Source organism: Phaethon aethereus (genome assembly GCF_964289735.1).
Source record: "Phaethon aethereus genome assembly, chromosome: 10".
Classification (NCBI taxonomy): Eukaryota; Metazoa; Chordata; class Aves; order Phaethontiformes; family Phaethontidae; genus Phaethon; species Phaethon aethereus.
In genome coordinates this window covers 14,760,921-14,784,162 of record NC_138586.1, presented here as the reverse complement: position 1 = coordinate 14,784,162, position 23,242 = coordinate 14,760,921, and the positions used below count along the sequence as shown (strand labels likewise).

At 43.8% G+C, this 23,242-nt stretch overlaps 1 protein-coding gene across 2 annotated transcripts; it reads right to left on the bottom strand.

Moving 5' to 3' along the window:
• Positions 1 to 595: 595 nt before the first annotated feature.
• On the bottom strand, positions 596 to 22,656 carry PLS3 (plastin 3; the record flags this gene model as incomplete). Of its 2 annotated transcripts, XM_082004249.1 has the most annotated exons (16): positions 596 to 1,575; positions 2,374 to 2,498; positions 3,097 to 3,220; positions 4,082 to 4,215; positions 4,334 to 4,448; positions 5,118 to 5,196; positions 5,865 to 6,060; positions 6,554 to 6,649; positions 6,762 to 6,788; positions 8,075 to 8,217; positions 9,387 to 9,552; positions 10,225 to 10,306; positions 11,681 to 11,813; positions 12,265 to 12,394; positions 14,814 to 14,977; positions 22,590 to 22,656. In XM_082004249.1, the coding sequence occupies 16 exons, from the start codon at positions 22,654 to 22,656 to the stop codon at positions 1,443 to 1,445; spliced, it is 1,914 nt and encodes a 637-aa protein (XP_081860375.1). In that variant the 3' UTR covers positions 596 to 1,442. The 2 variants fall into 2 exon arrangements, with proteins under 2 accessions (XP_081860375.1, XP_081860376.1); XM_082004250.1 differs by lacking the exon at positions 6,762 to 6,788.
• Between the last annotated feature and the right edge of the window lie 586 nt (positions 22,657 to 23,242).

Sequence of the window (23,242 nt, the reverse complement as noted above, 5' to 3'; positions counted from 1 at the left end):
TCTTTGAGCACACAGCAAGACTTCAAGAGCACGGTTTTACAGATGCTACCATAAAAGCCTCACCAAAACACAGGCGAGAATTCACTGCAGTGCCAGTGCCCATCTTAAAAAACAAGAGCTCCTCAAGCACACCCTGATTCTAGGGTATCTTACAGACCGATGGACCTGATGCAAAACAAAAAGATCAACCAAAGCAAAGCCAAAAGCAACTGAGGACAGGCTGCCATGCTGGGTCAGTGTAAATAAGGAGAGAAGCGTGTATTTAAAGGTTTTTATTTCAACTAATGCTTTGCCACCATATTACATCACTTTTGAATAGCTTGGAATAGCAATATGATCTCAAAATATAGCAAACAGCTTGCCAAAGCAAGATAATATTAAATCCTATGGATACAGCATCTTTCTTCTTTGGCGACAATGCTTCCTTTTATCTGTAAAAATAGTTTTAAGTTCCAGCACATTTGCTGTTCAGTTTATTGAACCCTGCTGTTTATAACATTTGCCTCTTCCTTGCACAAAACCTCCCCGCAATGCAGTATGGTTTTATATCCAACAGCATTTTAAATAAAAAAGTTACAGTTTTCATGCAGATTTTTGTAAAAATTATTTTCTAGGTGCACAGAACTGAACCAAGATGCATACAAAAATGCATTCACTTCCGCTCTCAGGTGTAACCATGCCATCAACAACGTGATATCATATGTTACTGCAAGAGGTCCAAGGATGGTGGTATTCTCATATATAGTAACTTTAAAAAACAAAACAAAATAACCAAAACCCCCTTCTTTATAAGCAGCAAGAGAAAAAACTGCCATGCTTATTTGTGAAGTAATCGAAGTAGTTAGATGTATAAAAAAGCACCATGTACAGAGAATACCAGAGGAAGATCCACCTTCCTAATTACACATTTCTCATTTAGCATTGCGAGCTGGCCTGCAGGTCCCAACTTGTACTTGCTTTATTTGCAAAGTTAAGGAAGTGGTGAAACCTAGAATATGCTTGGACCGTGTGACAGAAATTAAACTGGACTGCAGATAGAAATTAGTTTCCGTTACAACTTATGCCAACTACCTTATAGCTCTCAGGGGGTAAAAAAAAAAAAAAAAAAAAAAACCACGCACCGAGAAATAATGGGGTGAAAACAGCTCTAGATCAGTATTGCAAGATGCAGGTCTGTTATGAATGCATTTCTGTGAGCTCTTGATAAGTTAAACTTTCCTTTGGGAAAAGAGCATGTCTGTTGGTTAAAACTCCTCTCCCTGAGAATTTTGATAAGAGTTTGTCTTGCAAAGCAAAACAAAGTCCTTTGAACTTCAACAGTTCCTAGGCCAACAGCATTTCAACGTGGTCACAGCTGGTCTGCTACTCATGCACCCAGGGTGGCAGGTTGGGTTTTTGTTGCGTTTTGGTTTGGTTTTTTTTCTTTACATGGATCAACCCTTTTATGCTCGCTTCATTCCTCTACCCATCAAGCAGGCAAACACGGTCATGACCATCTTCGGTTTCACCTCCACAAGATCTTCTGGAAGAGCATAAACTCTGGCACCAATTCTTCTTGCCATGGACACAGCATACCTATTCACCATGGAAAGATGAGTGGGTCAGCACTGAGACTGCTACCAATAAATGACAAGTCAGCTCCTGCCCTATCCAACATAACTTCACCTATTATCCCCTTTATAAAGATTCAAGATATGCAACAGCCTGATCACACCGCACCTGTTTGTTTTATAATTTTTTTTGATCTTTTGCTGTATTCCTTTTCCACAGAAAAGTGTCTTTAATGTGCAAATTGACCTTTGAATGTGAAGTCCACTTTACCAACAGTTAAAAAAAATTGTAATTAATATTTGTTAGGGCTAATAGATAGCATGTATAACGAAGCATTAATCAGCTAACATTTACATTTCCCCTTCTGTTTGCTCTTTAGGAATAATCAAGCAAGACTATTATCTGCAAGAAACTTTGCTGTCATTCTGCCACTGCAGACACATTTCAAAGGCATGTTTTAATAGGCATACTTCAAACTTGACAATCTGTGATAATTCAGAAAGACACAAGACATACAAGGGTTCAATTTCAAAACCCTGAGCACTTCATATGCCTGAACAAACTGGTGAGAAACAGAATATCATTGCTAAGAACTGCTTGGGTTGTTCTGCATTTCTCTCAACAAGCAAGAGAGTCCAGCCAACTACTCCCTCCAGCGTTACCGGCAAGGACAGCAATCAGATTTCAGGAAGTGCTGCCTTTCTAAAAGGTATGGTGCTAAAAGAGATTAAAAAACACAGTAATAAACACTTGTATCTTAAGGCCAGTGCATAGAAGGTGCACTCTTTCAATGCAAAACACCTTTTGAGATAGAAAACTTACTTAGCATTATTTTGTTTGTCATCTTCCGATAGGTGACCGGTCTTCACAAGGTCATAGTTGATACAACCAGGCTGTATAGCATCAATTAAGTCCACTACCGCCAAGCTTGTGCTGATAGTCTTGTCCTAGAGAATACAGGGACAAGTAAAGATGAATGTCTTAAAACATGTCTTAAATCCTTAAAACATACTTCTCACCTCAACTCAGCTGTTCTGCAACAAAACAAGCTTTAAACAAGCCATTTCAAAGCAGCGGTGTTTGTGATTATTCCCAGCTGGACCACAGGGAAAAACCAAATTACTGGTTCTCCTTTGGTAATAGTACAAGACCATTACTCTAATTTACTGCAAGTGCTCTGAAAGTATGAAGCAGTAACTGGCGTGCAGGCAGCAGGTCTGCCCTGCTCACCAGACAGACCCCAAGGGACAACGCTCACCTACAAATGCTCACCAGCTCCAGCCCCTATGCTTGCCAGCACCTGAGCCCCCACCTCTACCCCACAGCCTGACCACCCTCCCCTCCTCTGTCACCCCGTCAGCTCTCTTGCCCCACCACAGGCAGTCCTAAAAAGTCTCCTCTCTGGTAGCTTGAAGCCACTTTGCTCCCAGCAGACTGAATCCTGTCTTGTTTAAACCCCTTTCTAAGATGTCCCTGCTGTTCCTCCAGCCAAGGAAATACTTTTGGGCACCCCTCTCCTTTTGGATATAAGAGGGGAACCTGCACCTTGAAGTTCTGGATGGAGGTGGACTTCCCAGCTTCTTTCAGGGTCTGGTTTACCCAGCTGACTATAATGTCATCGTTAGCTTTCTGACCATCACCCAGGTCCTCGAGGACGTTCAGCGTGTACCTGAGAATCGGCAGAGAGAACAAGATTAGGCACAGAGCCTGGGCAAAGCCCTGGTAAGCAAGCAGCCAGGACTCAATGTGAGCCCATGGCAGCTTGGAAAGTCTTCACATAGTCTCAGGTGTGCCTTTTTGTTTTTTAGAAACTCCTTTAGCAAAAAGGAAGGATCATCTACCTTATCTGAAGTGTGATTTCTGTTAAAGCATTTAGTCTTTCTAGCCTTTCAAGTCCTTTAATATGAGATCACAAACTTGCCTGGGCTCAGGACACTTCTTGAACTGTTTCACAACTGACCATTTGCTCCATAGGGTCAACACATGACCTAAACGGTGCGGATCAATTCACGAGTTAGCATTCTGACCTCTAATGCCAAATAAAGAGCTACCATGCAGATATATGTTCTATATTTGCATCATCTTAGAATTCTTCAGAAATAGATAAGAAAAAGGATGATACTTTATTTGTTACCAAGTTTCTCCTTCCCCCCATTCCAATGCAGAAGGGCTATAAAGCAGCCCTGGAATGTTTCTCTCTCAATTTCCAATTAACAATCAGAACATAAAAGTTGTGTAAATGTTCCTGCTTAGGGTTCCTACACGTGGACTTGAGCAGGTGAGAGAGGTGATCCTGGATGTTCACAGATCCAGCAGTGGATTCGCCGGAGATCTCTGCTCCAGCCTCCCATGTGCAGCAGGATCAGTTCTGCCAGTTTTGTCCAGCTGTGTCTCAGCCCCTCCGCCCAAGGACAGAGGTTTTACAATCTTTCTGGATGACCTGTTCCAGTGCTGCAGTGCTCTCATGGCAAAAAACTTCCCAAACTCTGTACTCCATTCACAAGTTTTACATGGTGGATACGGATCCTACCTTCTCATTAACTGCCAAACTAAGGCTAGTGTCAGGGTTGGGTTTCCGTCATTCAGATCCTGTCCTCCGATGCCAACCAGGGAGAATTTAGCTGGATGCTTTCCCAAGTCTACAGCATAGTTACAGTTTTCTAGCTACAAAGGGAAAGAGTTTAAACAGAAAATGACTCACAAATATACTCTCTTGACTAGAAGCCTCAAACAGGAATTTTTAGTGTCCAGGGCTTCTTTTAGAGTCTTTTGAAATGCTTACCTTTTTCATATTTGCTCCAAGCTTAGGGTATGGAGGCTTGTTAACCTTATTCCAGTCAACAGGAACTTTAATCTTTTCATATAATTGTAGTATTACCAGCGCATCTTGGAGATCGCTACGGTGGAAAACATTGATTAAGCCTAATATTTCAAGATTTAAATGTATTCTGACTTTGTCACATCAGGAATAATTACTACTCTTTACAGGTTGTTGCAATTTCAACAACCCTAAAAAGAAGAAAATTCAAAACACTTTGTAGTTTTCAGGACAGGAAAAATGCTCCATGCTTAATACCAGCTAGCTGCTGAGCTAAAGCAGGTTTTAGCATGGTAATCAGCAACAGATCCAGGGAAGAATTTTGCTACGTAAAACCCAAAGGTAGCCACCTCTCTCCACTGACTACAGGAACCCAGAGTATCTTGCCTCCTAACAATAATGTGTTGGTCAAGTCCTAAAATTAGGTGACAGGGAATTTAGTCCCAGTTGCTCTAATGCAGTTGCTCAAGTAGATCTAAATGTATTGGTATCTCAGGGTACCAATTTACATAAGATAGGGGAAAATAAAGAAACTGTCTTCAGCCCCTGAAGCCAATTGCTGGCGTGCCAAGCGCTGGCTCAGAAATCCCGAAGCTACTGACTGCAGGGAGGGTACACTGAGCATCTCTCAATCCCTACCATCACCCTTTCTCAAGCTCTTTGCTTGGCACTGTGGGCAACAGGACACTGGTGTGGGCACATCTCTAGTTTGAGCTAGTTGGGTCTGTCCCAAGAGCCTAACACTTACCCGTAGAGGTGATTTACATGGGGGTTCACACCAAGGGAGTTCATCCAGTTGCGGAAGGTCCGTTCCTCGCGCGTTTCTCCTAGATGAGAGAAAACAGGTTCATGCAACTGTGCAAGCTCAAAGCTGTACAGGGTTTTCCACCTTGCAAGACAGGAAGCTTTGAGCAGCACAGCTCATCAATTAGGTTTTCAAGCAGAAAAATGGTATTTTTTATCCTATATTTTTTTCAAAGGAAGAGGGTTGCCCTGATGTCTAGCTTTGGATGTCAGTTTGATTTCTCCAGGCCTCAGAAGAGCATGTCTTTTGCACTTTCTGCAAGAAAAACTAGCAGGAAGGTCTTTCACACAGGTGTTAGCTAACTGCTGTCTGGGAGCCAGGCAGCCAAAGCCCTAATCCCAGTTCTGCCAACAATTAAGTGCTCCCATGAATGTCTCACTGCATTACTGAGGTGCTCCTGCCCATCGCAGGAAACGGCAAAACCGATTTCCCAGCCCTGGCATGGGGACTGATGGGCTGCTGGCAGTGCTCCTACAGGTTCAGGCTCCACATCAGGTCAAAGCAGCTGAGCAGGCTGTCAAGTACCCTTCTCATCGTACCAAGTGAGTAAACAACCACTGCAGCACCAAAGCCTCAAATCCTAGGTGTTACTTGAATGGAGATAGCTCTGCTGGGCACAGCCACTTGTGACACAAGTGTTTACTTTAGATATTTCCCTCCTGCTAATTTTGTGACTGATAAAGCCATCACCTTCCAGTAAGGTCCAGTCGATGTCTTGGTTTTCAGGCTTGGTAAGTGCTGGGTACTTGTTGAACAGGTTGGCAACGAAGGCCAGGTTCAGTTTGGGATTGCCACTGACCACATCAGCCGGCGTGACAAACTGCCGGCAGCCAAGCCGATCCGCCTGCTGAAGCATGTACTCTGCTCTCCTCAAGTCATCCTTTTCCTGCCGGGGATGCAACGGACAAGAGCTGTCATGGAAGAAATTGGGCTACAAAGCAGATGGGAAGTTCCTGACGGCTACATGGGGCAATGTCACAACTCCACCCGCCTTTGTTAGGCATCAGTTGCTAATCAAAGGGATGAAGCATGCACACTAACCCCTGCTGCTGTGGATGTAATTGTCATGGTTTGTTTTGGTATTTTTCTTAGCATGGTGCTTTCCAAGTTTACATGCTTTCCAACTTTTATGCTTTTTAACTTGGTGGTTCAAAAGCAGAGTCAGCATTGCTCCCAAAAGGAGCAAAAGCACAAATGATTTCTCAATCATATACATTAATTGGCACGTAGTGATCAGGCCTGCAACAACCACTTATGTAACACATACCCGAAGTGCACGTGTGCCCACCGACACTTTACACACTCTGTCATGGGGCAATTACAGGGTACAGGTATTTCGCGATAGTATAGCACGAGGACACGACAGCCCGAATACTTACATTGAAACCCGACATGTTAATATCGATCTGAGGCTCTCCTTCTTTCTGCCCTTTAGGTGCAATTTGATTGAGGAGGTGGAAATAAGCTCTGGAATCCTGAAATGGATGAAAAAGAAAATTCAGGTCTCCCGCACAACAGTGAATACACCATAACAATTCATTTCAGGCTCATCTTTAACAAGTCACTGTGCATAATTCGCTTATGTACCTTTACTGAATTACCAAAGTCTGTAAGCTTAAAAGAGAGCACCATGGCAGAAATCCAGGCAGCAGAAAAGGAAACAGAAAGGGAAAAGGTTAGAAATACTGAAGATTAAAATTATGGGTTTTAGCCATTTTAAAGTTGCCTTTGCAGTGGCCCTGTGCTGTCGCCCTCATGGCCCCCACAGCCAGATGCCCCAAGGTGGCCCTAACCCCTAAACAAGGGAGCCATTCCAACTGCTACAGCAACGATGAAAATGGCTCAGCGAAGATGAGTCCAGGCAAAAAGCTGATTAGAACAAGTCTGAATGTTTTCTCGTGTGCCTGCCCATTAGCTAGAATGGCTTAAAGGAGAGAGGCCAGGGATGGTCACCAACTAAGAGGAACAGATAGCTGCAGTAATTATCAACTAAAGTCCTTTTAGTCCTCAGCACTAAAAAGGACCTCAGCATATCCTGGAAGCCTATGGCTTGCACCAGACAATCCAACAGCTATCAGCAAAGCTCTAAGTAGTTTTGAAGTTGGAAATAAGAGTGACCATGTGTGGTCATGCTTGCACACACACAGGGGAGCTCTGGGTCCCCTTGTACCTCAATTACCTCCCCACACACACACCCCCCTCAACAGTCCTTTAACTTGGAATCCACTTCAGTCCTCTTTCTACTCCTCAAAACTGCTGGCCATGTGAATAAGCTCCAGAAAACTGCTGAGACCAGTGTCCAAAAACCCCACACTGACCAGGAGCTACGACACTCCATTTCTCGCTAGTGCTGAGAGAAAAAAGCCACCCCCTCACATCTGAAAAATAGCTGTAAGACTCCCTGCTCCCATTTCTACTCAGAGAATGAGGGGTCTTGTTTCCCTTACTCTCTCCAGCCCATGATGTTTTGTATGAAATGCCATCACCTGCCAAGACTGTGTGGAAGTCACACTCTCCAGGGATGCAGTTAAGAATTTCACCCTGAGTGAGCTGCATGCCCTTGAAAAATTATTTCCATCAAAAAAAGATGGATTAAGAACATTTCAAAACACGTGAGTTTCCTACTCAACTAAAACACGCAACAGGATTTGCAGCAGGATCCCACTAGCACTGGACGAAACACTCAGTTCAACACTGGGCTGAACCTCATGGCAAGAAAGAACAGCACTGTAGTACCTTAAATATACCATTCATAAGACCCCTGTTAAGCCCACTCAGTGTATTAAGGTTAAGAAAGGTCCTGTCTGCAGGTGAAGGGCCTCATTTACAAATGCAAACATGGCCCTGGCTGGCTCCCAGCCTTTTCCCAGGCACGTGCAGGCCAGGAGAGCTCTCAGTACCTTGATATCTGAGCTGAAGTTATTGATTTTGTGCCAGCCTGCGTTTTCCAAGTGGAAGTTGGCCCATCTTAGGAGCAGCTCTTCTGGGGATAGCTTCATAAGGTCCTCCAGATTTTCACCATCACGAAGCAAGGCAGCCAGTGCTAGAAGAAAAATGCTTGTGAGGTGAAGGAAGGAGATTTCGAGGGGCAAACCTGTATACCAGAGTCAGAGCTGCAGCAACGTTTCAGGGGGAGAAGGGCAGAACAATACCAACTGCTGATTAAGTCAAAATAATGTCGGTATTAGTGGAGTTTTCCTGAGTTGGTTGTTAAACAGAAAAGTATGAATGATCTAGAAAAATGTTTGTAAAAAAATATGTTCCATTTTCTTGTATAACAAAGTTCTCTGGATTTTACATGCAGTCTTTCAAGCTGATGACAGTAAGCTAAATGTAAATTTACTTCTACCTCAGTGAAAAAGTGCTTCCAAGCAGTTTCACATGCACTGTTATTAAAACACCAGAGAAGCCAAGATAAGCACACTTTCATGGCTGGTGTTTCCCTTGCCATGAATTTTCAATCTAAGCCAAACAGCGTTACCACTTCATGACTAGGAAGTTTAAGTAAAAGACACTGAAGCCCCTCAATCCATCTGGGTGCTCTGACAGCCCGTGCAGGAATCACAGAGCTCTCTGAATGATTGGTAAAGTTTAAATTTTGGAGGCTGTTGTGCAGGACCAAGTGAGCACAGGGGGAGAGCGGCAGCACCGCTCTCCCACCACCAAGGAAGCGAGAGCTCAGCTGCACCACTGACAGCAGCAAGGAGGATTTTAGGAGAATCAAGTCATTGCAAACACATTCCCAAAGAGTTGAAGCCCTCTTTTTTTTTTTTTTTTTTGGAGCAATATGTGCAGTTGTCTATAATCCTAAAAGGATGCAAGCAGCTTTTGCCACCTCTCAACACCATTATGTACCTATGGCCAAAGCACATCAGGAGAGCCTGCCCAGCCCGAGGCATCTCAATGTCAATGTGCTCACTCACACGCAAGGCTTGTGCCAAGATGCACCTTGACTTACAGACTTGTGTTCAGCCAGTTCTCCAAGGCTTACACACATTACCAGGATGGCACAAACCACCTGCCTGAACCTCCTTCAGAGCTATAAACAGGCTGGAGAGCACTCAGCTTGGCACATGCCCTGATGAACCTGAAGGTGAGTACCCCACTTTCAGCAGAGGAGGGAAGGGAAAGAGGCAGCGATGGCGCTGGAGGTGACAGCGCAAGCAATGGGCAGCTCATGCTTTAGAGGTAATCACTTATATCTTCATTTACCTTCATTCCTGCTGAGCTCGATGTCGGCGAACAAGCCGATCTTAATGATCTGCCAGAGAAGCCCAAGGACCAGGTGGGGTTTCCCTTCCCTCAAGTCCTCTGCGCCAATATTGACAACATGACACCCAATGGCGGACGCAGAATTCAACGCCAGGTTCAGGTTCTCCTGCGAACAGCACAGCCAAGTGAGACACAGCCGGAGGAGATGCTGCTTTGCCTTTCATCCAGTGCCAGCAGGGCAGAGATTTCCCCCTCGTCCTTGCTCCAACAGCAGCAGCTCAGAGGAAACGTTCCCGGCCGCTCTCCGGCTGAAGTTTTAACAGAGCTGTGAGTGGCAGCAGGCTGAATCAATAAGAACTGAGCTAGGCACCAGGGTTTAATTTCAGCCTCTGGTATTTAGTTTCAGCCTCTAAGTTGGTTGTATCTAGTGGCATCAACAAGAATAAGGCTAGAGAAGCGTTAAGTTATACACACGCGCATGCACAGGCCTCCTCGCAAAAACAACCTGTTGTACTATGAAATGATTCATACATAGCCAACGCAATAACCATATTGTTTTAAAAAGATAGTGTTGTATATTATCACTGCAGCAATATCAGGTCGGCACAGCATTTCAGCCATTTTACCCATTTTGTCATTAAGTTAGCATTTTTGTCTTTTGAACTGTACCTGCAGCACTGTCAATTATGCACAGTACAAAATTGCTTTTAATAATTAAATGCAAGTTATAGAACTCGCTCCTTTCCAGAGTTCTACGATAATGCCTCGAGCCACCATGCTGTTTTCATTAATTCTATCTGAATAGGAATTTCAGCAAAAATACAGAAGTGTATTATACCTGAATTATGAATGGTGTGAGTTTCTTCTTGTTAATTGCTCTCTCATCAATTGTGTCCGGAACAGAAAGATTGATCATTTTGCTGGTAAGAGGAAAAACATTCATATTTGAACAACATTTACTATTTAGTATCAACAAAACTCAATGAACTTTTACAATACTCACCACAGCACATTTCCTTTTGCCTGTTTGGTTTTTTGTGGTGTTTTTTTTTTTTTTTTTTTTTTAAGTCAAGGTTGTGTAAATCAGAAGTTAATATTTACGCTATCAAGACTGTATTTGTAACTAATAGCTAAGCCTGAAACCTTAAACATGTTACTGGCCACTACTGATCTCAGCTGCTGGAGCAAAAAGAGCATATGAATTATTCACAGTGCAGTCACTGAACTAGTGAAGACTCACTGCTCTGTTGACATCCACTGCAGATTCTAGTAAGACAGCATGCTTCCTCCTGTTGTAAAGGTGTACTACTACTAGCAAGAAAATACTGTCCCAAAAAAGCATAAACACTTTGAGAGCTCAGTGGGGAGCACGTGAGCGCAATAAATTTTTAGTCAACAGAAAAGATGGCAAGTTTTTACTTTATATTATGAACTACTTCCTACTCAGTTCAGTCTTCACCTGAAGGCCTGAATTACTTGAAACTGGGGAAACAAATAATAATTAAAATAATAATAGCAATAAATATAATAAAAATAGATATAGTAATAGAAATAAAATAATAATTAAAAAATCACAAGCTAAAGGGAAAAAAAGAAGAGAAAGGCAACGGGCAGCCCACTAAATATCTTTTGTGTATTGACACAGAGTAACTGAAATTACAGTCTGATCCAGTTTTCCACTATATTAATTCACTTACATTTAAAAAACAAACTAAAAACACAAACCCAAAAGAAACCCCGTATGTAGAAGGCAGCTGGTGTTTAGCAGCCCTGGACGCCTTCTGTTTTCAGCATGCAGCAAAGTAAGTTACTTTACAAACTTAGTGTGGGTATTACCAAAAGCAATAAGAGGATTCCCAGATAATTCATTTTTGGGTTAATTCATAAGGTCACTAACATTCCCACAGAGGTTACCGTCTGTTTAAATATCCAAGAAAATGGGCTTTTTAACATATCTGCCCTCCTGCAAGGCACCTAGCATCAGGCTGAGCGTGCACCAGGACAACTTGTGCTCCCACAAGGCACCTTCAGCAAACTCAGTCTCAAGCCCAAACAAAAACACTCGACAAAAACACCAGCTCATGAGGTTGGCAAAGCCAAAGCATCACGCAATGACAATGAAAGCCTGGGGGACTGAGCCCCTTTTCATATGCGCAAAACATTATGTACACATACTAGTCACAAAACAGCCTAGAGCAGGATGAAAACTCCCCTAACTACAGTTTTGGGAAATTACTTTTGGTGGTGTGTTTTGCTTTTTTTTTTTTTTAAATTCAGGAGTCATCACGACTTACCATAGCACAATCCCATCTCCCACAGCTTTGAACAGGTCATCTGTATTTGGGTTCATTGGAATAACGTGCCTACAGTCGGGATCATTCTCCAGGGCTTTGTTTATCCAGTTTACAAAGGCATATTTTTCTTCCTCTAAGATAACCAATTGTAAATTTAATACAGGCTTTTTCATAACATAGCAAAGATTTTTCCCAAAAGAATCAGTGTACAATAGCCCAGGGAAATAAAAGCCCCACTATCTTACCACAGTATTTTATTAGTCATACAAAGTTTAAAGAAATGTGACTTTCACTTCCAATTACCGGAATATTCCTGTTATTTACTTGTTATTCAACAACTTTATTATATTCAAGTATGACACAAAGACTTCATCAGCAAGCACAGTTAACAAAACAAATAAGCACACATTTAATTTATACACTGCTAATCTTGCATTCCCCTCTAATTCCGTCCTGCTCTCACCTTGATGCGAGATCGTTCAGCTATCGGAGAAGAAAAGCACATGGCAGGGCAGCAGAAACCTACTTTTTTTGGCATACGGCCTCCACTCACCCAGGAGAGGAGTGGAAAGGCAGAGCGATACCTGAGTAAGAGTGTTGCGTCCCCTCGCTGGAGAGCTCCGAGGTCCCCCCGATCGCACAGATTCCTTCTTTCCTGTTAATTGCTTTTCGGAATGTTTTAGCGATATCGCTGCTTTTCACCTCTTGGAAAATCTACAATTTAAAGTGCTCCGTTAGATAAGAAAAGCTTGTCTTCATAAAATAAAAGGGCCATAGAAGAAGCTATTTCTCCGTGGCTTTAAAGCAAACTTTGTAGTAAAATCAGCGAATGTGAAGGGGCTAGCAAAAGTGTAGTGGTATTAAATTTAACGTGGATAGTGGGCAGTGTCATCCCACCCTCTCAAATACATATTGCAAATGCCTATTGAAACAGAAGCATTAGGTATGAAGTAACTTGCATTTACCTTTTCAAGTAGATTTCAACAGACCACGAGAAAAAAAAAAAACAAAACCTTTGCAGTCTGAGAGCAGGTACACATGCAGCGGTTTCCACGGGACCAAAGTTGAGAAAGCTGTTGTGCAATTTTAACCTTTCTGCGTAAGCCAGATGCTCGTGTGACTGTGACTTTAGTTCACACAAATGACTTTGTCCACAACCCAAGAAACAATTCTCTTTAAGTGTACAACAGTCAAATCTGCAATAAAGTCTAACAACGAGTGCTCCAGATAAGGATTCCCTCTTCCCCCAACAGCAGGCATGGGCTAACTGACAAAACACCCTCATGTTTGAGGACAGAAGAGATGCTTTAGCGCAGAAAGATTACACGTGCCATTTGCACAGGTTGTAGGTTACCATTAGGGGTCCTGAGGTCCCACAGAACTGAGCAACTATTAGAAAAAAAACTACATTCAATGGCTTGAAAGCCTACTGTAACTCCCTCAAACTTAACCAAATTAGTTTCAACCACGCTGAAAACACAAATGAAATGTATGCAGGTTCTCTAACCACTACCCAGAAAAGGCAAGGAAAGAGCATCGTAAAGCAGAACAACTAAGTGTTTCTCTTTCTAAGAGGAGGAGACTTGCTCACATGGCTGCAGAGGTGTCACCACAAGGCCAGCCTGCTGGCTGTCACCTTACCTTCCCCATCCCTTAAACACAGGGAAGGTGGCAAGTCAAGCTGAGGATGCAGCGCAGTTAAACCAGCTCCTGATAGCATGTAAAGGTTTTGCTCACCCCAGTGATCAGATAGAGCTGAGTGAAGACTCAAGAGCCCAAAAGTTTTGGGTTTTCTTGTTGGTTCACTGGTTGGTTTTAAACATAAGGATTTTGATATAGAGTTATTTATTTTAAAATTTGCTGGACTAATTACTGGTATTGCATACTTTCTTTGAAAATACATGCTTTAATGATGAGGTACCATTAAGTCACTTGGACTCAAACTCAAGTCATTTCATGTCATCCTCTGTACCATAAATCTCAGCAAAAGTGCTTAGAGTTAGAAAACAGCAACAGTTCTGTTTGTAAAAATCCTACAACTAACCATTGCTCCTACTGTATAGCTTAGTTGCCCATAAGACATTTCATGTTTACTCGATCATTGGTATCATTCAAATGTGAACAGAAGAGATTTATTTCTTCCTTCCTAATGCAAAGGTAGTTATGGACCAGCTCAAACTAACAGCTGAAACATGCACCCAGCATGCAAGTGTTCACAAACTGCAAACAAACTCCAACTTACTAGTTGACTCCGAACTCGAAAGTTCAGAGGGTCTGAAAACAATTAAGGAACAGAAGGTGAAGATAAATTGAAGATAAATTAAGAAATACTCAGAAAAGGTTGACATGAAAGCAGCTCCCTCAATGTACTGTACATACTTTCAGCATTCAGTCAGAGTATAAAAAGGATGAAGCAACGGATATTGAACCAGTATCTCAGAAGATATGTTGTGCTTTTGTAAAAATAAAAAAAATTAGAAATTCAGACCTTTTTCTACAGAAAAGGGCTGAATATTAGACCCATCCTCCAGCTTCTCTCATCTCATTACTCCTGTTCTTCCCTTTTAAGGCAACAAATGGATCTGAATTTTCCTAGATCTGCATCTAGGACTAATCTCCAAGTGTGTCTTGAAATGCCCTCTAAAATCTTTAGCAAATACTTGTAGTCCCATTAAATTGAGAAAGGAAATTATACTGCTTCTCTGGGAAAACAAGCATTCATCTATGTGCCTGGAAAAACTGAGTAGCTTCCAGTCAATACTGTAAGCTTGGAGAACTGGAAGTCTTTTTTCCAGTTGTCACCTCATGTGGAAATGGTCTTTCGGCCTCCAACAAAGTTTTCACATAGGAAAAGCATGTAGATTCTTTTTATTCTTGTTTAAAAACCAACATATTTTCCTTCTGTCCAAATCTAAAGGCTGGAAGTGACAGCACAAAATCCTGGTCATATGCAGAGATCTGTACAAAGAACTGATTTTTACATGGCAAGTCCTCAAAAGAGATCAGTTTGTAGAAAGAAAACTAGGATTAGAGTAAGTGGCCGAGAAGCCAGGTTCAACCTCTTCTACCCCCTTCCTTAGCTTTGTCTAAAAGGAGTCCCCCAGGCAGTTGGAAACTCAGAAATACCACTTACATAGACAAACTCTTCAAAACTAATCTTCCCATCTTTATTCTTGTCGCTGTCGATCATGAGCTTCTGGATGATCTCTCTCACTTTGTACCCGGGGAGAGGCAGGTTGGCTTCCTTGAAGAGCTCATGCAACTCATAGTCACAGATGAACCCATTGCTGTTGAGGTCTGAAGAAGAGAAGGGGTAGGAGAAGGTTTTAGAAATGTGCCAGTAGCCGGACAGGGCCAGCCACAGACAGCGGGGCAGAAACACAGCCCCCATCCTCAAAAGTGCTTTACGGAGAGCAACCTGTGCACTGAGGACATCTACAACACATGGAAATAAGAATGAATCTCCTAGCGTGGCCCATCACAGCATACCTGTTTTGGGGCCACATTGGGCAAAGCATTGATCTTTGCTGAAAGCAAGATCCATGCAGGACACGGACACACTGCAGGATGCCCACACCAAAAATACCAAGCCCAAGTTGTACGCTATTCAATGGGCGCCACCAAGAATACACCAGGAATCAGAGGCACGCAGTAAATACACACGGTGCATCCTCAGAGAGGGTCCCAGCACAAGCCATGAGATCTCTCCAACTTTGGGCAATGGCAGCTTCGAAGCAGAGCTGACCAGGATGGCTCTCGGCACACATAACCAAGTCTGGTGTAAAAGTTTCACAGCAGAGCATCTTCATTTTCATAAATGATGTCGAGTGTTTCTTTTTACATCTAACTGCAGCTGGCTTCAAGTGTTAAAAAACAGACAGTAATGAAACACAGCATTTCTTACTTTCTTAACTGAAAACACTAAGTCAGCTCTGCATTTACAGTTTTTAATCATGTGATAATGATGTTATCCATTTATCGCTGACAGAAAATTGCAGCCAGATATTCTAATGCTGCCCAAGAATGCTCTGCAAGGACATTTGCTTTGACAGTCAAACCACCAAGCCACAGCAGCGCGAGATGTTATCACCTACTAGATTTGGGAAGAAAGAAAACAAGTATCTAGTGTGAATCTGGACCTTTTCACATCAACAAAACCCAACTCCTTTGGGGACGCCATCACATCTATTGATTGCACAGGGCAAAACCCGCAGCCTTAGCCTTTCTTCAGGCAAGTGAGGTTTTGCTGCCAGCACGGACAGGCACAGGTTGGGTGCCTCCTGCCTCAGGCTAACCAGCTGTGTGGTTCACAGCACAGCTGGTGCCCAGGCTTCGGCAGAGTCGGGTCCATGAGCAGCCAGAGCATCTGAGGCAGTCAGACAGCCCAGATTCACACCCCAAGACGTAAGCATGACCTTCCTGCATGTTCAGAGACACAGGTATTCAGTGCATGTTGTGCTGTTACCGGCTCAGTAATGATGTTAAAACCCCTTTGCTGTAGGCAAGTGGTACAGACAGCCCAGGGGAGTTAATTCAGTGCCTGAGCTGCCCTCTCCACCCCAGGGCTAGGGCTGTGGGGAGATACCAACCCTGGATTACTGGTGCCGGTGGGGAATACCTGGATGGGCTGAGGAGGTGGAGATTTGGCAGTCTCTGACGACCATCATTCAACCACAGGCTCTGCAAAGTTGACAAATTGCCTGTACTGAAGACATCAGCCAAGCCCTTCAAGGCTAAACGAGAGCAGTCTCCACATTTTAAGCAGCTATGTTACCTTCTCCCCCACCTCCAGAGCTCCTGGCTCTGTGACAGTGCACTGCTGAGTGCAGCTCGCCACCACCAGCTGCCAAAACCACACCATGCTGCAAGGCACCCGGCCCCGCTCAGCTTCGCCCAGCCACTGTTCTGCCCAAATCCCCCACGGGAAGATTTTTCTGCTATTTATAAGGCAGCACCTCCCCCTAAGGCCGTAGAGTCAAATTCCACTCAAGCAACAGCTTCTGCTGCCCAAACACCCTCGCAGACTGCTGGCTGCTGCCAGGTCCCCAGGCTGCATGATGGAAGAGCTGCACCAGCCCCAGTATCTGGTTTTGTTCAAGAGGGAATCCCACACCACAGCCACTGGGCTCAGTATTTATGCTTAAAAGGCGGATACTTTCAAGAATAAAAGATAACAATCAGGATCGCTCTAAAGTCCATTTTTTTTTTAGCAAATTTTGAAAGTCAATTTACTTTTAATGAGGTGTCAGTGGTGGGTTTTAGGTTTTATTTCACAGCAGTGTTCCAGCAAACAGCATGTTCTCACCACAACTCCAACCTTCCTCATTTTGCAGATCCATAGGGGATTTTAAAATTGTTTTTGTAAGTTAGCAAGAAAGTGAAATTCAAATGCTTAGTGGCAAACATCCAAAGTAACACAGGGCAAACCTGTACTCCCTCCTACACATCAGTCCCTAGGTCTAAAACTAAAGATGAGCACCAATTCCAGTGGATTAATAAATACATTAAACTACTTCATGAAATGTCAGTGCTTACAATAATGCTGATGAAATAAAGTGGTTTGGGCCAATGATTAATGACAGCAACAGGCTGCTGTCTGGCCTTCAATTTTAGCATTTTATTCCAAAAAAATATATGCTTACAAAGGCAAGCTTTATTAAACAGTCCAGCCTGAGATGTCATCAGCAAACTATTTCCCCTCTAGATAAATCACAGCTTCTTCTATTACAGTTTTCTTATTACTAAATCTAACTCCACAATATGCATCTTTTCCCTGCCTCAGAGCCAGTGGAGAAAATCAGACAAGAAGGGATTTGCTAACCTCCAGGGCCTATGGACCTAAAACAAAACACTGCTTTCACCCTCAGCATGTCTACAGCCAACACCCATTGCTTTAGCCTGTGCTTGACTGAACCAACCGAAATCCTTTGCCATGCTGCCAAATTAAGCTGGTAAATCCAGAAACACCTGTTCATCACTTCTTCCAATCAAACCACCACCTAAAAAACTAAGTTTTACATCTACCCAAATGTTAGTAGGCAAAGGACAGAGAAAAGTAAGATTTCAAAACACGTATTGTATCCTTGATAGGATCACAGATGTGTTTTTGATTCAGATTTGGTAACCGTTTTTCTCTTGACGTGTCCAGCTTAAGCGTTCACAAGCATTTCTGAACAAGGCTTGTATGTGCGATGTCTAATTCAGAAGTGAAAGGGAACAGCAAAATATATGGTATTTCATGAGGCAAAAGGCTGTTTGGTGAGCCAGCCGGGAACCGAGCTCCGAAGTCCCCATTCAAAGCCCTCCATCCCCCATACATTGAAGGGATGCGTGGGTGAAAGGATGCTTAAACCTGTTTAGAGTTCAGTTCTACACAGGAAGACCTGCATGTCCATTAAGGATACAATCTAGTTCAAGGAATTGACCTACATCCTTGCATTTATATTGGTTTGCCCGCAGAACAGAAACAGCAACTTAAAAACACTGATTGAAATGCAACTGAGGAGTTAGCCCAGGCCATTGTCCGGTCCACCCACGCTTGCTTAGAAGACACAATCTCAGCCTGAAAGCATCAAACCTGTCTGCAGGGCAAATATCAGGAATTTACTGCAGTCTGGATCAACATTTGTGCATTTTGAGGGTTTCATTCACCCCTGCAAAGTAGCATCTTCCCAGTCCTCTGCGTGTGCCTAGTTCAAAGAAGAGTTACCTCTGAGACTTATCCCTGCTTACTGGAAAAAAAAAAAAAAAGAAAAAAAAATTTAGCAGCTCTGCCACACGAAGAGCCATCTGAAACGCACTCTCACATGTGAGCACGTGTGACTCAGGAGCATGGCACCAGGAAAGATGCTGCCCATCAGGAGGGGCTGCACACCAGCGGCTCTCAGCACCTGCACTGGGCTCAGGGTGACAGCACGTAATCGAGTGTGAAAGGACACACACTGTTGAGAAATGTGCCTTAACTCACTCAAAACCTTTGGGTTTCAGGACCTAAGTTCTTCCAACTCTTAATGATGTCCCAAACATCCACCTGTAAGAGTTACTCTTCCATAGTAACCTGGAAAAAAAGTTAATCACTGATTTACTTCATAGATTAAAAGGGCACCTATGTCCCAGACACTTTGGGAGTAGGATTTATGAGCAAGACAGGTCTGTTAGTTCAACTGTATGACCCCACACCAAGTCAATGGTTTTGCAGTAAAGATGCTTTCATTTCAAGTTTTAGCTTCTTGGCCACAGAAGGGCAAATTTAAGTGTTAAAGCCTGGTGGATGTGCTAGCCCATGGTTTTGGCTTGGTAGCAAAGTCAAGTAACCTTAACTAGTGATTGACAATGTGGCAGAATATGGATCCATTCTTCTCTTAACATGACAAAAAGCCGTTAGCCATGTAAACATGACAAATAAGCCTAAGACCCCTATCCCACAGGGCAGCTGCTTCTCTTCCCACTATCTCTGTTCCCCTTCTGGCATCACAGTCAAACATACAAAGTAGCAGCATTTAAAGAAAAAAAAAAAAAAGAGTCATCACCTTTGCAGCACCAGCAAGTTCTGGAATTATTTCCAGCGTTACTGCAGGCCCACCATATGGTGCCTGGCTGGATGTCCTGCAACAGGGCCAGACTTCAGACGGAAGGTGGTCTAAAATCCCTCTCTAACAAAACCTGAAATGGTATTCAACAGCTGAAGAGGCTGTCAAAATAGAAGCTATCCCAAATGAAATCCTTCGGCGTATGGCCCAGAATTACTAATGGAAGAAAGCAAAATTGTTTTAACAGACAAGCTACAGCCTGGATTCATTATAATATGCCTGATGGAAAGGAAACTACAGCACATCTGAAGTTTCCTATTTCTACTGCAAAACGCATGCACGCCAGCATCCTAAACCCGGGAAAGGTCACCGCAGCGACGCACGGCACCATCCCTGCCCGTACGCAAGTGGCGCAGCAAAGCCGCCATAAACAAAACCCAAAAGCTGTTTCAAGCTCTGGCTCAGCTTCCTCCCGACAAGTACTTAAAATAGCTTAAATAACAGGATGCAAGAGGGGAAAGTAACCCACATGTTTCCTTTTAAGGATATATTCTCAGCAGGACACACTCTAGCAGGATCACAGATCCCTATTTGCCTTCAGCTAACATTTCAGAGCATTGTTTCACCACCTTGCAGCAGCGAACAAAGTGTTCGGCTGGGTTACAATTTTTAAGTACTTTGTGTTTCCAGAAAAAGATGCTTATCTCTGCTATTAGAAGCAGGGAGAAAGAAGACAAATAAACACAGCAAGTCTGCAGATTTTGTTCTGCCTCCGCTATGAAGTGCCACTGTTTGGCCAAGTACATACATACACACCTGTCCTACAGAACAAATTCCGAGATCAGTTGAGATTTGGAGCAACCTGCTCTTCTCCCACTAACCTGCGGGTCATTCAGAGCCTAGACAGTTCTCATGCCCCACTTAATTACTTTTTTCAGGTGTTAAAATGCTTTTTCCCCCACTGCCCTTTGGGAATCACTTGGATCACTTCCAATAAAAATATCTGGTTGTAAGATGCTGGGAACTGCTTGTCTGAGCTGTAACTGACTTTAGTGCTAACCTTAAAACACAGTTTCTCACCCATGGACTGCTTCTAGCAGGCAGTAGGTAGTCTATGGGACTCTTGCCTTTTGCTGGCTAGGACAGAACAGCGCACCAGCTGCATGGGACAGAGGGGATACCTTCAAGTGGCATGGAAGGCAAGTGGTGACAGAGTACATAGTAACACACCTCACTGCCTTCCAGCATCACCAGATGTCTTGATCCAGTCCAGCTGCATACAGAAAAGCCAGTCAAACACACACCTTTAAAGTCCTATCAACCTACACATCCAGAGCAGCAACTTGCCCCATGCTAGAGTTAAAGCAGGTCTCCAGGAAGCCCATGCAACCACACACTGAAGCGGGGCACGTCTTGGTGAGAAGAAACTACCCCATGAGATGCTTCCTCCTCCCCATGTCTCCTTTTTGACCCATCTTAGAGGCCAACCAGCTGAGCTTTGCTAAAACAATGCTTCTCAGCTGCATTCCAAGTCTTCCAGGTATCTGGGAGATGGAAGAAAAGTTTCATTTTAAATAGCCTTAATCTTCACATTCACTAGAGATGGCATTAGAAGTTCCCAAAGTCAGTTACCCAATATAGTGACCAGTTCTATATTCCAGGGCAAATATGGCTCCTTTAGCCAAGAATAAAAGGATTGAGAGCACTGAAGACACTCCTGACAAGCATGTCCCACAGTAATGCTTCTGGGCTGTACCATGCCTAAAGCACACAAAACAGAAAGCAGCTTAAAAGAACTATCAGATCCCATCTTGCTTGTGGGTATGTCCAGGCTAATTACCACATTTCTCAATAATACCTAAGTTTTGACACTGCTTTTATAATTTAAAGCCAAACAGGGACCCACCTCCTAAAGCAGGGTGAGCTGGTTTCCTAGAACAAGCCAGGATTTGACTTGGGTTTCTGCATGCTTCCAGTGCAAAGGCAGCCAGCCAACCTAATCTCGATAATTTCCCCACACACTGACAAAAAGCCACCACATTCCAGCCAGGTTAATCATTTTAAGATTATCCAAGGACAGAACAGGCTGCCTGCATCCCAGCCTTATTAAGGTTTGCACTCAGAGGCATATTAGGCAGCGAGAATCACGACGGTCACTTGTTTCCCTCTGCGGCACCTTGCTTTCACCTGCTGGAAAAATCTCAGAGAAGAGCAAGACAGGAGAGGGAACTGCCTAAAATGCAACTTGCTTCAAGTCCCAACAGGGAATACTGCTCCATGACAATCGGTTGTCTTTGAAATTCATATTTCTCTCTGCAGATTGCAAATTCAGAGCAAGTGAGAGTTTTAAGAGCCACCCTGCTCTAAAGGGCAGTTTACATGATACAGAGGCGAGGCAACTACTGATCTGTGTTTATAACTGGTGCTCAAGCAATGCCAATGTCCCGTCAGGAGAACGAAATGCTGGCTCCGATCACTTGTGCAACTCCCTCCCAGGGGGTACCAGTCCCGGGTGCGGTTCCCCAGCTGTGCACGCTGAGCTCAGCACACTGCTGCGGTCCAGCTCCCATCCCGCCCCGGCACTTCTCTCATCCTCCTGTAAGCCTTATCAGGAAATTAAACCAGCAAAACACAATTTTCTCCATGATGGCAGTTTTCTGCCCGTTTCAGCTTCCCGAAGCAGCCTGCCAGAGGCTTCTGCAAATGCCCGCGCAAAGGGAAAGCTGGAAGGCAGGCAGAGCAGCTTGGGCTGTGCAACCCCTCCAGCATCACAGGCGGTCGGGGAGGGAGGGGAGAACCAGGGAAGAAATCGAGCCACCAGAGGGCAATGCACATGCACTGCAGCCGCAAAGCATTTTTTGATCACCGCAAGTTGCTCCCTAATGGCCAGGTAAACAGACTCGAATTAAGTTTTGCCTCCAAGCTCACTAAACGTCGTGCCGCAGATGCACCTGCACAAATGAGAAACGTAGCACCCACATTTACCATCTGCACAGCTCAGCCCATCTGCCAAAACCAACGCCATCCAAACCAAGCACTGTGCAAGCCCTGAAGCGCTGCCTGGGCCAAAAAAATGCAATACCTGTTTGGATATTTCTTCTGCCATCAAGAACCAACAAAGCCCACACTGGAGCAACAGGGCAAAGCTGTCTGCCAATGCTCGCTGACAGCCAAACTTCCCACGTCCCTTCCTTTGTGCTCCTTGGATAGAAGTGACAAGGCAGAAGCAACAATGCTGCCAAGGGACTCCTTGGCACAGAGAAGATCATGAGAACAGCAAACTGCCCACATCCTGCTGGCACTGCTGCTCACAGGGTGGGATAAATCCATTTCAAATGTACAGCAGACAGGAGCAAGGTGCCCTCCTCACTGCTACTTACCAACTTTGGCAAAGGCCTCCTTGAGTTCCTCCAGCTCATCTTTGGAGATTTGCATGGTGTTGGCCATCTCATTAATTTAAGGAGTACCTAAAGAGAGAAAAAGGACACTGCATGAAACCAGGCTGTATTCAAATGCATGCAATTTTGAACAGCAGTATAGCAACAATCAGTACCAAGGTCACTACAGTTCTCAAAGCCATGTTTATCTTTCCACTAAGAAAACAGAAGTGTGAAACTCGGAAGATGGGAAATGCACTCCTTAACAAGTCAAAAATCCCATTAGTCTTGTTAATATTTAGCTCTGTGCATTTATTTTATGGGCTATGCTGTTCTGCACACATTGAGGTACCTGCTACCGGCATGTTCTGTAGGTCTGAAAAGCTCACATCTCCAGGGATTTTCCACAACTTTGAACAAAATCAGAATCCAGAGTTAAAATATTAATACAAGATATTCTGAACGCTCTGCCTGTCTGTCCCCCGAGACCACACAGCTACCAAACCCAAACAGAGATTCTGAGCAGTGCCTGAAAAAGGTCTTTTTGCACAAAGTAGTATACCTGATAGTCTGCAAAAAGGAAAGCATCTGCTTTTCTTCACGAAAACTGTCTGAATAAACTCCTGCCTGTCTCCCCAGAGTCAGCCTCTCAATAA